General features: G+C 38.6%; 1 protein-coding gene across 3 annotated transcripts in view; it reads right to left on the reverse strand.

Annotated features, from left to right (window-relative positions):
* The window catches only part of MAP3K15 (mitogen-activated protein kinase kinase kinase 15), an 85,228-nt gene that overhangs the window by 27,292 nt on the left and 42,576 nt on the right, over positions 1 to 15,360 (reverse strand). For all 3 annotated transcript variants that reach the window (XM_082278503.1, XM_082278502.1, XM_082278504.1), the window contains 7 exons: positions 14,580 to 14,686; positions 5,315 to 5,485; positions 4,347 to 4,459; positions 3,157 to 3,316; positions 2,363 to 2,513; positions 1,849 to 1,956; positions 463 to 512 (listed from right to left, as the gene is read on the reverse strand). In XM_082278503.1, coding sequence (XP_082134629.1) covers positions 463 to 512; positions 1,849 to 1,956; positions 2,363 to 2,513; positions 3,157 to 3,316; positions 4,347 to 4,459; positions 5,315 to 5,485; positions 14,580 to 14,686 — 860 coding nt within the window. The remainder of the gene's footprint in view (positions 1 to 462; positions 513 to 1,848; positions 1,957 to 2,362; positions 2,514 to 3,156; positions 3,317 to 4,346; positions 4,460 to 5,314; positions 5,486 to 14,579; positions 14,687 to 15,360) is intronic.

Here is a 15,360-nt window from a genome sequence, read left to right on the forward strand (position 1 = left end):
ATAAACCCATATCGGAAGCATTTCTGAATTCCAAACAGAACAGATACCACGGCTTCCTTTTCTTAAAGGAAAACAAACTCTTCTCTCACAGAAGGAAGCAAGAAGAGCTAAGGGCTCTTCTTTCCTTCCGCCCTCCGTGTTTTTAAACGTAGAGATGGCAATAACTTCAATGAAACATTTAGAAAAATATACAAAAATCAGTTACAGAATTGAAAACATGGAAGTCTACCAGAGAATATGGACACCCAAAACCCCTCTTAGATCTGAGTGTTCCTATGAGAAATGTACAGCTCTGCCCATGCAAGGAAAGGCAAACTCTTCTGTGACATTTCAAGGCAGGTTGGACAGAACAAGCTTTTGTAACAGGCAATTGAGAGATTTAAGGTAGAATCCAGATTTCCCACTTAAGGAAAATATAAAACATACACAAAAAGACACTGAACTGTTTACTGACATACCAACCTTATTCCCCTAATGGAAGAAGCTGTAAAATTCCATTCATGAATCTGTTTCTGTAAAGAACAAAGAGATACAATCAACCACAGTTTAACCTTGATTTAATATTGAAAACAAAGTCACAGCATGGTAAGCAAAATAAAGCTTTTCCAATATGTCTCTTTTTCTTTCTTTCTTCCCCTCATATTTTTAAATAAAATTGATACATGGGTAAAGAACTTGTACATACATTGCTATTTTATTCACTTGAGAAAAAATGATTATAAATGGCACAGGGTGGAAGCAAAGGCTGCATTTCCTCATGTAAAATTAAACTTGAAGAATAAATTGTGCAGCACAATTTACCAAAGTTATGTTTTGATGCAATACATCTATATTTCACATTAAACATAGAGCAGACTATGCCCTACTCTTATCTAGGCTCAAAGGGAAAGGCAAATTCACTCATCTCCCTAAGAGGTTTTGAGCCAACAGCTTTGGCCCAGGGAATACACTGGAGGGAAAACAGAGGAAGGACTGCCTGTGTCTAGGACTGTGGCCCTCCATAAATCTTATTATAGCTAATAGCTCAATCCTATTTAGCAGTGTCAGATATGCATCAAAATTTTTTTCCATAAAGCAAAGTCGTGTCAGACACATTCACTTGAAACAGTGAAGTAGAACAATGTATGGGAAAAATTGTTCACAGATCCAGGTAATTATGTGGTCTTGCCCTGCTCCAACATGCTTCTTGTCCACAATTTGCCTCTCTACATTCTTAGTCTATTCTCCATCTATGTTGTTCTAATATTAAGAAAGTGTGGCAAAATACATTGCAGATTTCAAGTCTTTCAATGTGAAACTGAAATTATTTCTCACTTTTAAGTGCTAACACTGTCTATAACTGTGAGTAGGCTCCTTTCTTAACCCCCTATGCCTTATCCAATAATCCAAGACACCAAATATTTTAGTTCTTTACACTTATTTATCATAGGCTGCCGTTTTTTCTAGTTTCTAATATTAAAATTGTAAGTTTAAAATGTCTAAAACATTGAATCCAATAGTGGGATTTATCTTTTAATCTTTGACCCGCATCTTAACAAAAATCACAGACTTCTAAAGAGAAATATTATGAGCAGACAAAATTACCCATGCACTTCTAAGAGACATTGTCAAGATAAGTTAAATCTAAATGACATCAAAAACCACTCGAGTTCTAACCACAGTCACTCCTTTTACTTTCTCTGTAAAATGTCAACTTTTGTATCTGCACAAAAGAAATACTGAGGCTTGAGCTCCACAGAAATGCAGCAAATTTTATATTCTTGTAAAGTGTTCCAAAATCTACATGTAAAAAATTACTTTATGCACAATGAATCAGAGTACATTTAAGACATCTGCTGAGAGTTTTACCATTTCAGGGGGAGAGACATGCCACAAAGACAGAGAGCTCTCATCTGCTTCACTGTTGATTGAAACATATGCAGGCTGGTAGACTTTAGTTGGTTCTATCACCAAAACCTGAAGAGAGAGAGCATTTTTCCTTAATAAACCAGCAGCTAATACACTACAGTATCTTCAGATGCTCTGACATAGACAAAAAGTAATTTTGAAGTAAGGCTTAAAAAGTTTTCAAGGGAGACAGGAGGGCAAGACAAGGCAGGAAAAGTCTGTGTTCTTATGAACAACAGAATAGCATTATCACAATTTGGTATAGGAGACTTACAAGGATTTCTTAGAATGCTTTTAAGGTGGTGGGTTAATTTTTTTTATAGCATAAAGATTAAGAGAGTACAGGTGTTTGTTTCATGCAACGAAATAACAGGCAGTTAAGCTTTTAAGTATTGTGTTTAGAGTCTTCCAATTCTTGTAATATCCTATCCAGAAACATAAAACATAAAAAACTTGTTTGGACATAACATCTTACTGGAAATCTCAGTCCATTCGTTGTTTCTTTTGTTGCCTCAAAAATTATATCTAGCCAGAAAATCAATCTTTCTTGTTTAGGAGAATGTTCTATGGTGAGTTTCTTGAAACGCTGAATTAACATCAGATTCTGAACTAATGATTTCAAGTACCTAGAATGTATTGAATTAGTGAGTTAACAGAGAGAAAACAAAATTTGACCAGATTCTAAAAGCACTTAACTGATTTAGACATCCAAAATGAAATGTGTTTTAAAACCTACCATAATGGAAATGGTAGTGTTTCCTTTTACAGATTTCTGGAAAGAATAGCAAGTTTAGACAAAGCCTTAAGTCATAAGCTCACATGGATGTTCATGAACAATAGCTTTTTGCAAATGGATATAGTTACATGACTAGTTACATGGGGATTAGACAGGATATGATGAGCTAGAAGATGGTGGGGGAGGGAAGCAGCAGCTAGCTAAACTCTGAAAACAATGGTTTCACAATCTTTTCACAATTGCTTCACAAGGAATAATTACTAATTTCCAAATTCTTTCTTATAAAATATAAAATTATAATACAAAATTATAAAATATGTGCTTCAATGGGATATAAACCTGACAATGTTGGATAACTTAATTTCTCACCTGCCCCCTTCCTTCCCATAATAAAAGAACAGAATTTAAGGTCAGAGTTGCAAACAATCTAAGATGGAAAAACCAAGTTAAGTTACCCATGTGACTGCATGATTTTTTAAATTCATGTATTTCCCCATAGTTTAGCACTTGAGCTACAGCTTTCTACCACATACCACACTGGAGGTTTCAGTTTAAAAAGCTTCTCTGCTGCTTGTACAGCTTTACCAACATCATTAGCCAGCATGCTCACACTGAAGAACTGTCCCACATCCCAGTAATTGTTCATTTTTTCTAGGCTTCCTTTTCTTCCCAATAAACTGTTTAACCGTACACCTGTAAAATTTCAATTAGAAACCACAATTTTCTATCAGTAAAACACTCTTTTGTGTTTTTTACTGATAAGACTATCAGTAAAAGACTAATTTAAGACTTGATTAAGCATTACTGATGAAAATAAAATGGAGTGAGTTTTCCCCATAAAACAACATTGCACAACACAGAGGCAGGATCTGCATATCACATCCCCAGTACAGTTTAAGAAGTCAGAACTCCTACTACACAGTGCTGAAAAACCTCTTCTGCTTCCTGTCTGGGCTATTTGCCTCCTGATTTTAGTGCAAGATGCACAAATCTGTGTTCTCATTTGCATCCACTGCAAGAGATCCATGGCTAGAGATTCACACAAGTCCACTTCAGAGCAGGGTCAGGGGAATAATTTAAAGCCACCTTTGCATTTGTAAAGTTTAAGGCTCAAATACGCATTTCAGACAAGATCAGATTCCAAATACAATGTTCAACTATCATCTTCCTAGGAAGACCTGCATATCTGTTTCTATTATGGGATTTTTTTGTAAATGTAAAGTGATGTGTTTTAGTTAGCATGTACATGGAAGATGTGACTGACTCTAGGTAGGCAACTAGTAACTGTCCTGGTAGATCCTTTCAGGCAATACTTCTTGTGTATCCCTCAACTCAGTGACAACAGAAACCCTTTGGATCCACCCCTGGCATTCCTCAGGAGAGCTGGGCCACAATGCCTCTTCCTGTCTTTGTGCCCTGTTGGCTCTACAATGGGATAATCTCTGTGGTGCAGTAAAAGCAGTTTATAGATGGTGATGAAGTTGGTCCTTTGTTGTTCTCCCATCTCTGGGGCCCTTTAGATGGGCCAGGTTACCAGAAAGCTCTCCAAGGCAGCCAGAAGGAAAATATCCCTCCAAGATCCCTATGCTTTAGAGTGCCATCCAAGATTCACCACTAAAAATCCTGAACTACCTTTTCTGTCAATGCAACCCGCCACTATTTTGTTTCCTTCATAGAGAGACAGGCAGAAAACTTGTCTGTGGCACTGTGTGTGGATATTTACCTATTTTTCTCAGTTCCATAGAGCTTTCAAACTGTTGTCCTGCAACAAGCAGCAAAACTGCAAGGTTAATTCCAGAATACAGAGTTGGCTGGAGTTCAAATCCTTTGCGATACCTGCAGAGAAGAATCAAGAGTCACAAACTCACATCATTGTTTAGAAGAACTGAAATAGTGCAAAGTCTTGGTAGGTATTTTAAGCTATTGATTTACTGTAAGGATTATATGGCTAGTTGACACCAATGATCCCAAACCCATTGTTTTAAAGCTCCATATTCATTAAGGTAACTGAGACACAGCTGACACAGGCTGAATGCCTGCCACTAGCTGATGGATGAAGAGATCCACCTGGAAGCTTTCAAGTTCACTGCATCCATGTTCTGGGAGGGAAGAGAGGTAGTGGGGGAGAATATTTCACAATTACAGTACAAACCCACAGTGCTAAAGTTACTGTACTCAGAGGTAATTTATACGATTATACAAACATACCTATGTGGCCAGTATGTCAGTGAGAGCCTGCGTGCATATGCATGCCATGCCTTAATGTTTTAAGAAAATTTATGACACAGTTTATCACTATATTTCCTTATACACAGTAGATCATTGCATTTCCTGGGGATCCAGCATGGAAACCATCCTTGCACAGAGGACCAACATAAGTCCATGATCTCACTTGTATTTCATTTTGGCCTTGAGACACATTAATCATATATTTACTCTACAAAGACACCGGTTAATCAACATCCCTCCCAATAATGTGCATGATTCAATTTCCAGAGGATTTTATAAAGAGAAGCAAGGAAATACATATACAAAGATCTGATGCTCAGTAAACCACTTATTCAAACAGGACCCTGAAAAACAGAGGTAAGTAGAACTGATCTAATTATTACAGCCCTGCTTTTCATATCCAGAAGCAAGAAGTCTGAAAATGTTTTTAAACAGATTTTTTTGGTGTTTTTTTTCTGTTACCATTCAATGGAATGATCTCGACTATTGGTATCTTTACAGTCAGAATCAAGAAACATATCCTTGTAGATCCTTCCACATAAGCAAAACATGTCTGGAGCAGGGTGATCACATGTCTGCAGTACTTGAAGCATAACGTGTAGTGCCTTCTCTCTGTCACCTGCATTATTTCTTCTGAAATCAAATACAGAGAATAAAATAAATTAGTTCAGACTTGAAACAGTAACTGCAAAATGGGAGAACAACAGTATCCCTCATCTATCCCACAATCCATCCATCATTACTATACACACATTTGACTTTATTTAGACTGATGCATGATTGTTGGTTGACTGATAAAATCCAAATTTACTCTATCATTGGCCTCTGTGTAGCCCTCATCGGAATGGATGCAAACCCAGAACTCTGTGATAAAAATCTGCCACCTAACTTGATCCCTTCCTGTATACACAGACAGACTGCACATCCTGCAATGACAAAAGAGTGCTTGTTTAGTGTTCATTCCTGACAACACTTAACAGAAATGGCCATTTTCAGCATTCAGTGTGACAGATCATTCAGCTATGTCCAAGATTTGTAATCTTGAATTCAGAGGATCCAGAAACAATACCAGGAAATACTAACTAATTGCAGGAGAAGCCAGGTGAATCCAATCTTACCCAAACGAATGACAGAGCTCAATATGGAGCCTTTGAACTACAATGAGAATAAAAGGGCAAAATTGAACTGTATTTCTTAATTAAAATTCTTCAGATTAGAAAAAGATTTGGAAAATAAACAGCTGTCATACAGCATCTTTTGACAAATATTTAACCATTGTATTAGTAAGAAATCAATGATTAAATAACATTTCCATTCGTTAATATTATTAAACAATCAGAATTTTTGCCTCCATTTACCTTGTTGTTTTTCTAAGTTTAGAATTCAATATTTACTGCAGAAAGTCACCTAGAACAAACAAGAATGTCTATTTGCAAGAGTAATGCAAACACAGCTTAAGAGTTTAATAGCCTCTTCAACACTTTTTTCATCACCAGAGAGATTTAAAATATTTACCAACCCATTTTTAGAACTGTTTACAATTTTCCAATCCCTATCTAGGTGTTCATGAGCAGGCCTACACGGACTATGACTACTTTGTCAGCAATACCAGTAGCAGATAATGGTTTCTGGTAAATTTATTACTTGCATGCCCCAAAAGGATTAATATTTACTGTAAAGTGGCTGTGTTCCTTAGGTAACCGGCTGATGCAATAAAGACCAGTAACAACATATCTGTAGCAAAATTCAGGCTTCTGTGCATGTTAGGTGACAGAAAACATCTAATAAGATTAAACAGATTTGTAGCTGGTTGTGCAGGCTTTATCCTGCCTTTGATGTCACTGGCACAGCATAAACTTTTACAGCAAGCACTTGAATATTTTTAAAGAATTTTTTCTTCAGATTAATTGCTCTGAAATAAATACTGGTTGTCTCTAATGAGCACACAGGGAGAAAGTTAATATCTTCTTTCAGTTTTACACGAAATAAACAGGGGGTAAAAACTGTGGGGGTAAATCCACTGCACAGATCAGCATGGTCTAACCAACAAACCTCTTCTGAACAAACCGGATTCTTTCACTAAGAATACCCAAGTTTCACTGTTGTTAATATTAACACAGAGAAAATTGAATAAACAGAGCTTAGAACAAAAGTGGCCCTAAAATTAAAGTCCAGCAGCTCCCTGGTTTTGTATATTGTGATCACAGAAGCTGGCATGGGTTCTGAGCTCTTCCTGAAAACACAAGAAATGCACAACTAGAACTTAATGCAGAGCACTTCAGCATGGAAACAGAAAATCTAAAAATCACTGCTTTCCCAGACTTGACTCAAGTCTCCCTTATGTGAAAACAGGTTAATTATTAATGTCAATATAAAGAGGTGTTATGTACTGATTGAAAAAAGCATAACTGAAGAAAAAAATACAATGAACAAAGCAAAGCACTGCTTAAAATGGGACACTGTGCAGATTAACATTTCTGGTCATCAAAGGATGAACCTGTATACACCAAATACAACAGTAGGAGAGCATTTCGAAGGACCAAGCCCTAAATAAACACTGTACTAGAGGACTTAAAATGGAAGATATCTCTCTCTTTTAATGGAAAACATATTGTTAAAAAGAATTAAATTCAACAAAATTTAGCACATGACAAGTATAAACTCATCTAACATGATATTATTAAACAAAAACCAGTTTTGGTATCTTTATATTAGACCCTGTTTTTCACTGCAGCAGAGTTCAATGCCCACTGGGGAATATAAAACCAACACACCAATTACAATAATTTACAAATTTTGGAAGTTACCGGCTTCTACATCCCAAAAAGAGAAAGAAAACCAAGAAAAAAACCCAAACAACCTGAAAGATGACATAGGCTACAAGCAAGTTGTCTGAAGTCAGTATGAAAATATACTGTTGGAAAATATGCAGAACCTGTTACGCTTGACCAAGACAGATTTTCATTTCTTATTTCAGACCCCACACTTTGTCAGGTCAGCATGCCTGACAGCTCATAATTTGTTTCAAGGTGCCTTGAAAGAGGTCTGTGATGTTATCAACAGAGTAGAAGAGATTACTTTAAACCCTTAAGGCTTAGCACTGACTTCTATTTTCTTTTAACCAATCTCAACTATATTAGCTTCCTAATGCTCCCCAGCCCCCATTTAAAGCCACACTAGAACAAGTCACAAAAAAAAATGTCATAAAGGACTGCTGGAGGTCAAATAGAATCTCCATCTCAGAGCAGGTCCATCTCCCAGCCATAGACCATGGCAGCCTTGGCTGTGTCTGAAAAGCTGAATCTATTAAACCTCCAAGGATGGAGATGCCACAGCCTTTCTGCATAGGGAAAGCTGAAACACTGTATATGATGATGCACAGGCATGAGAAGGAAGGCAGAAAATGCTCTCTTTATGGATTAACTTGGTGCACCAGGTGAGATTTGCAAAGTGTATCCCCTGAATATGAAGCTTTATAAGCCAGTGCAGAATCCCTATAGGCTGCTACAGAAAGCACCCTACCAGTTCATTTTACTGCTCCTTGGTGGTTACAGGCCATCTTGCACTGAAATACAAATGTCCCTCATGGTATCACACAAACAAGTCAACTTTAGGAATGAAACAGAATTTTGAAATAGGCATTTTTCAGTGGTGCTCTTCAACACACAATCTGTTAAACTCTACACATTTGGGAAAAGATATGTTCTACCTTAAAGAAGTTTGCAGAGACACCCAGTGAAAATATGAGCTACTCTTCATATTTTTTCTGGATTTAGGGGGCACAGTTTTTAGAATCACTAATCACGATCTGAAAATTCTTTCAAAACACAGTTTTAATGGTCAATGAGGTAAGAAAAAAGAGTACTATTACAATTTATTTAGAAATTATACTAAAAAAACCCCACAGGCCTTGGAAAGCATTTCATAAAACTTTTTTCCATACTGGTTTCTTTGTTAACACATTTTAATCCTCTTACTGTAAACCTTACCTTGTGAAAACTTGCACAGAAACCAAACAGAGAAAATCAATCTACATTATCTGAACACAATAGCAGCAGAAGCTGCTACCAGTTAAGAGATCTGCAAGTTACTTACAAAAACTAGGGCAATTATGAAAATATCCTAGTGCTCAATAAAACCCTGCCAAATTCCCCCCAAGCACAATGCTAGGAATTAAAAGGAAATAAAAAAGGAGTAAAACTTAAAAGCAAAAAATCATTCTATCTTTTAAAAATACCTGGCATGCTAATCTTCAGTACTGTGTACAGTTTTAAGCTTTATTTTAAAAAGGAAACTAAACTATTAGGATTAGGGAAAAAAATCAAATTGATGGAATGATCACTGATACATTATCATTTCTGTATGAAGATAAACTAAGGTTTTCCAGACAGAAATGGCTACATAGCAATTCTTTTTCCTAAAACAAAAGTTGTCCTGCAGCCCAGTTTTATAGCCTCTAATCACCTCCTCTAAATTAGTGCCAGTGTTCTGCTGCCAGTTTAGTTTTGCCTGACAGCTTGTATCCTCCAGAAACTGCTGGCTGATTCACTTGCCAATTTGCTAGCTTGCTCACTGCAGTTTTGCCACTTGATTTATCTGTCTGCTGACTCTGCCATGTTTCCTCAATCACAGAAGCAGTCTTCTCACTTCCTGGTGTACACAAGCCTCTTGCATCCGTCTCCCCGAGTTATCCAACTTTCCACTCCTCCTCTACCTCTCTGAATTACTCTGTAGGGCAACAAACTCTTATCTCAGCCTCTCACCTGGAATAATACCTGGAACACACAGTAAAGAAAGAAGTTCTTTATTTTTTTTTCCTTTTCTCTTTGATATCATAGCTCCTCTCTTGCCCTCCAAATCCACCCTCTTGATGGTGAATCCTTCTCTATACTCCAGTCTTTATAAGGAGGCTTAGTCTTAAATATTCCTAAACCAAAAATTCTTCCTGTTTCACAGGCTGGTTTTACCAGCTTTAAAGAATTGGCATGGTTACAGAGCTAGAACTACGCTCAGTGAACCAGGCCTTTGTCCAACAAAGTTAACAGGAAAAGCATGGATTTCACCGGAACGAGAATCAGCTCACTCTGTAGGTAACAACAGGTGGTGTAATCTTTTTTTTTTTTCAGCTTTTTGTTCACATCTTCCCCTGTATGGTTTGTTTCCATCTATCTAGACGGGGAAAACTATATTTCACAAAAAACTCTTGTATTAATGAAAAGTATTTTTTTCAAGGGAATCCAGCTTTGGTTTCCTTTTTATTTCATGTCTTAATGACTCCATAGCAGATGACCTGAACTACTACTAACTGTATAGAAATCTACAGCAAAAACATTTTTAAAAACTCTTAACTATTAAGAAATATGACAACTCATGTTAGAGTTATTGCACTTGCATTCTCATTTAAAACCAGAAACTAATTTCTGAGTGTTGGGCTTTTAGGAGCTCTGCTGGTTTTGGTTTTTTTTTTTTTCTGTTAAAGGAATTTTCCCCATACTTGCTGCTAGGGGGACAAATGGCTGGGTATATAAGAAAAAGAGCTGGCTACGGAGTGGGGATCATCTGGCTACTCTTTTGTTTCATCTGGGTGTGTGGGCAGTCGGTCTCCGGCATTCGGACAGACAGGGAGGCTGCTTTCTTCGGCTGCTTTTCCTTCTGCTGCAGAAGCCCCGGGATCCCAAGCCCGCCTTCCCTGCCCCGCTGGGAGCCGGGCCGTGGCCGCCCTGCCCCGCCGCTGCTTCGAGCCTTCGCTGCGCTGTAGCCGCGCTCGCGCTGCCTGCCCAGACCTCCGGGGGGTTCCCCGCTTGGATACACCTCGTCTGCCACCCGGGATTTGTGCTCGTCCCTGCCGCTCCAGCTGCTGTTCCCGAGGAACTGTTCCCGGACACCGGGATCGGCTGCCCAGGGCTTTGTGAAGCCTTTGTCCCATCCCTTCCCGGGATCCCAGGCCGCCAGTGCCGCGTGCTCCCCGAGCTCGCTCCGGAGCGCCCCCTGCAGCCGCGGGGGAACCATCGCACCTGCCCTGCTCACCGGGAGCCGCCAGCGCCCCTGCCGGCTGCGAGCGGAACTGCACCCGAGGGGAAAGGGCCCGACAGCCGAGAAGGCTGGCACTGGGTTTGGGATTGTTTGCTGGTACTGCCATGGTTATTGCTGTTTGTTTGACTTGTTATACACATATAGATATATAACAGTAAAGAACTGTTATTCCTATTTCCCACATCTTTGCCTAAAAGCCCCTTGATTTCAAAATTATAATAACTCGGAGGGAAGGGGGTTGCATCTGCCATTCCAAGGGAGGCTTCTGCCTTCCTTAGCAGACACCTGTCTTTCAAACCAAGACACTGAGTTAAGACACATTTTACTGAGGATGTAATTTTATTGTAGAACCTTCAATATCTGAAACAGTGAATGAGGAAAACAAGACCCTAAATTAGGCTTTGAAAAGAAGTACATTTGCAAGCCTCCAGACAGATATGACAAAGAAAAAAACTAGCTTTTTCCCCTCCCTCATATACACTTCAGGTACTTCATGAAAACCAGGCATATAAAATGAGGAGGCCCACATGTTTTTTACTAAATTTGAGTAATCACAGAACAGAACATTTTTAATACCCCAGTGTTTATCAATGGGAACAATTTTCTGTAGCCACTATTATTCCCAATTACTAGTGATTTTCTACTTGCACCCTATTACACCCTTCACTTGTTAATTGCCTTCTTTTATTATGGTACAGGAATATGTTGCTTGTTAAAACACAGCATGCTGAGTTAAATAATAGTGACTGCAGCTGTCCTCATCTTTAATATAATGGAAGATAGAAGTGCCCTGGAAATAGAATGAAATATTAACAGTTCTGGCCTCATGCCAGGACTGGGTTTGGTTTTAAGTCTACTCTGCTTTGAACAGAATCTGGCATACTCTTGGGCTTCTTTGCAATCTCCCAGAACTTGGTAACTCCAGCCCTGGTAAATAAGACCAATTAGAAAATTGTCCTTACACAGTGCCTGCCTCCCAGGCAAGGTGTACCCATGGACTGAAACAAACAATCTGGAACATCAACATCTGGAACACCAGCCCTCAATTGCACAGCATCTTCACACCACAGCTGTGAATACAAATATTGAAAATATTCATGTTGCACATTTGGACTGAACTTATACCTAAAGAGGTTTAAATTAAGATACAACCAGCTAGGAGGCAACAGTGTCTTAAACCAGCCTGTGTCTGTGCAGAAGACAGCACTCTGCTCTGTTCCTGTGTTACAGCCAAATTACTTAGCTTAAGACACTGGAAAAGCAACAGCCTTTTTCTCCCTAGGACTTCTAAACAAGCACCTGGGAGAGTGATATATTCAGATTGCCCAGGCTTGGAAACAAGCATAAGCCTGTCATTGCAAACACTCATTGTTAGCTTCTGATAATAGACATTAGAGATAACAAATCCAAGATGCTCTCAATTCAGCTCTGAAACGGCAACCAGAGAGGAAGACAGCAATCTAGGAGAGGGGCTGTACTTAAACACCTGCCATATGAATCAGGGTTCCAGAAGTCAGCATGGAAGTGTCTGCCTGCCCTACATATGACAGGAAGTGCCTTAGTACCTGTCTGCACAGCACCCACCAGCCAGGCCCAGGCTTGCTTTGCTCATGATCCAAGCCAGGTCAGACCCAGGCTGGCTCCGAGGCAGAGGACATGCAGCTAGGCTGGAATGCTGCAGTGTCTAAAGTAAAACACTCCTGGCCCCTTGCCTTAGCATTACTTGTTTACCTGGTCCTACACACAACTGTACTTCACACTGGGCTTGTGTCCACCTGCAGAACCAGCAGAGCCCTGAGGTGCCCAGAAACAACCCTGCAGCCCTTCTGCCACAGCACTGGCTCTGCAGCAGTAGAATAACTGACCTGACAATGGAAGTGAGATTAATGGCCAAGAGAATTCAGTTAGAGAGTCCAAGAGGAAATAAACTAATTACTCTCTCTGGATCACAGTTCTAGTATACTTTTAAATGAAATTAAGCACATATTAATATTCTTCAGGGTCAGATATTCTTACAGCTGCTAATTCTGTTCTGCATACGATGTATTTTTTTCCTGGCGGGCTCAATCAGCTGTACTGAGCAACATTAATAGTGTTCTGTATCCTGAAATTAATAGACTATGAAGTGAAAACATAGTTCTTTATTTTTAAAGACAGGTTCTGATAGAACTCACTAAAAATAATTTGGTTTTAAAACAGACTAAATTAGGGATTTAAAAAATTCATGGAAGTAAGATGCTAAATGAAACATTTTAGGGGTCATTTTGAACTAAGTGTACTTGCTCAAAAAATATTTAAGTCTCAGCTTTTGAGTTTTGTCCACCATTTTGTTTGAAGAAGGCAAAAACACCTGTAGAAGCTACATTCTGCATCCTTACCAATGAAAAAACAGCCATTTATTTCGGAAAAAACTTTTCTATAGAAATGTCTAAATTGTTCCCAGAAGAAAACAAGGAGAGTCATGCTGGTTTGGGCTAATAATCAATTTAATGAAAGCTGTTGACAGGGAGAGCATGTGCATGAGCAATTAATTTTATCTTGTCTTACCAGGGTGCTATTGGCATTGTCAAAACAGAAGATTTAATGGCATGGGTTTCACATGCTGCTCAAAATACAAAGAATTTGAAGACCAAGAGAGTAAAGGAGCTTGCCAATTTTGTTATGTACATCTAAATGAAAAAGTTTTAAAACTGATTATGTGAAGACATTACCTAAGGACAAGGCATGATCCTAGCATTATTCTTACCAGCAAATTTAAACATTTGGAGTCAAATTCCTGAAATATTTTTTTAAAATTCTGAAAAATAAGGCTAAATCCATATGCAGTAATTTTCTGAGCAATAGTTTAGTGTTTACTCTTATGTCTGATGAAACTGCCAGATAGGACCAGATTTATTACCATTTTCCATAAAATGACATAGGAACTGGTTTTCTAGATCTATTATTAAGTTCTTATTCCCTTTGATTTATGCCATCCTGATGTTGTCCAATGCTAATTTTAAGTTAGCTTGCAGGTCACAATCTTTAATAGTATGTGGATTGCATGTGGCCAGTTACTTTTATTATTACATGTGATTTCATTTGCATAGGATCTATTTTCTCTGACATAATCTTAATGTAATTTCTTTAGAAATTGAGTAATTACTATACATAGGTACTACAAAAATCTGTACCTAACTAGGAGAGTTCAATAATACTTCAGTGTTTCCTAAAGTAGTGATGTCCCTGTAGGTCCCGATGACCTTGCAGTCCTTCAAGGAAACTCTACCATGAATGTGTATTCATGGATCAAGCAGGGCTTGTTACCTATTACTTTAATAAATCACTCATAACTCTATCACACTAAACTTTTCAAGTAATTCAGAATAATCAGTGAGTCAGAATAAACAATCTCTGACTGACCAAGAACCCCTTGGTATCACTGGAGTCTTTTGCAGTTAGTCAGGTGGCCTTTGGAACAGATCCACTCTCTCCTGATTGTTGACAAAGCGATGGTTGTAGGAAAACAACAATTTCAAAGGTTACAAACTGTCCTGGCGCACAGTAAGTATGGGATTAAGGAGAGATGACTGTGATGAATAGTAATGTGTGCAGAAAGGGAAGGGAATTTGATATTATCTGCACTATAAATTTATATATATAAACCAATATGGAACAGCAATAAAATGAAAGAACTTCAATCAACCATCCTTACCGATTCAATGCAAAAGCATAATGAAATTTAATGTTGTGTTGATCAGCCAGATCACAGGTAGGAAGCATTTCTAGTGTTTCTACCAGCTTCACCATAGCATCATAATCCTGGGACAAAATGATATAAAGATAAAAACGATTGAAGTAGAATAAACTAAAAGCAGAAGAAAGCATCACTGAACTAAAATGTATCACGATCACTAGACAGGTTCTCAGGTGACTGTTCCTAAAAGAGTCAGAGAAACATCCACGAGGGGTACATAGGAATAAACAGGGATTTTGTCTATCCATGTCAGTGCTTGCCTCTTCCTCACCACAATGCCTAAACTACTGAATCCCTGTAGACAGTTTGATCAATTACACTCCCAGCACCAGAAGAAGAGGTGATGAGTCTGGCTCTTTCAGGCCTTATTAAGGTCTTCTGACAAATGACACCTCACCAGGTCACCATGGACTTGAGCAGAGCTGCCTCTGAAGTACATCAGCCACTTGTACATTCATTTTGATTTCTCATGGGTAACCCACATCTACAGGGTTGAAGAGGCCAATTTACTGACAGCTCAAAAGGCCTCACATTACTTCATCTCATGTTACTCATGTTTTGAGATGAGTACATTTCTCGAGGGACACCTTTCACGATCACCGGAGCAGATGTTGGATGAATAAAGTTGAAGTGCTGCAGGAAAATATGCATTTCATAATGGAAAGTTGGGTAATGAAGGATGATGTGGTCACCCATTGCTCTCACAACCCATTTATACACAAGAAATAACCAACTTAGC

This window comes from Coloeus monedula, assembly GCF_965178545.1.
Source record: "Coloeus monedula genome assembly, chromosome: 3".
NCBI classification, from domain to species: Eukaryota; Metazoa; Chordata; class Aves; order Passeriformes; family Corvidae; genus Coloeus; species Coloeus monedula.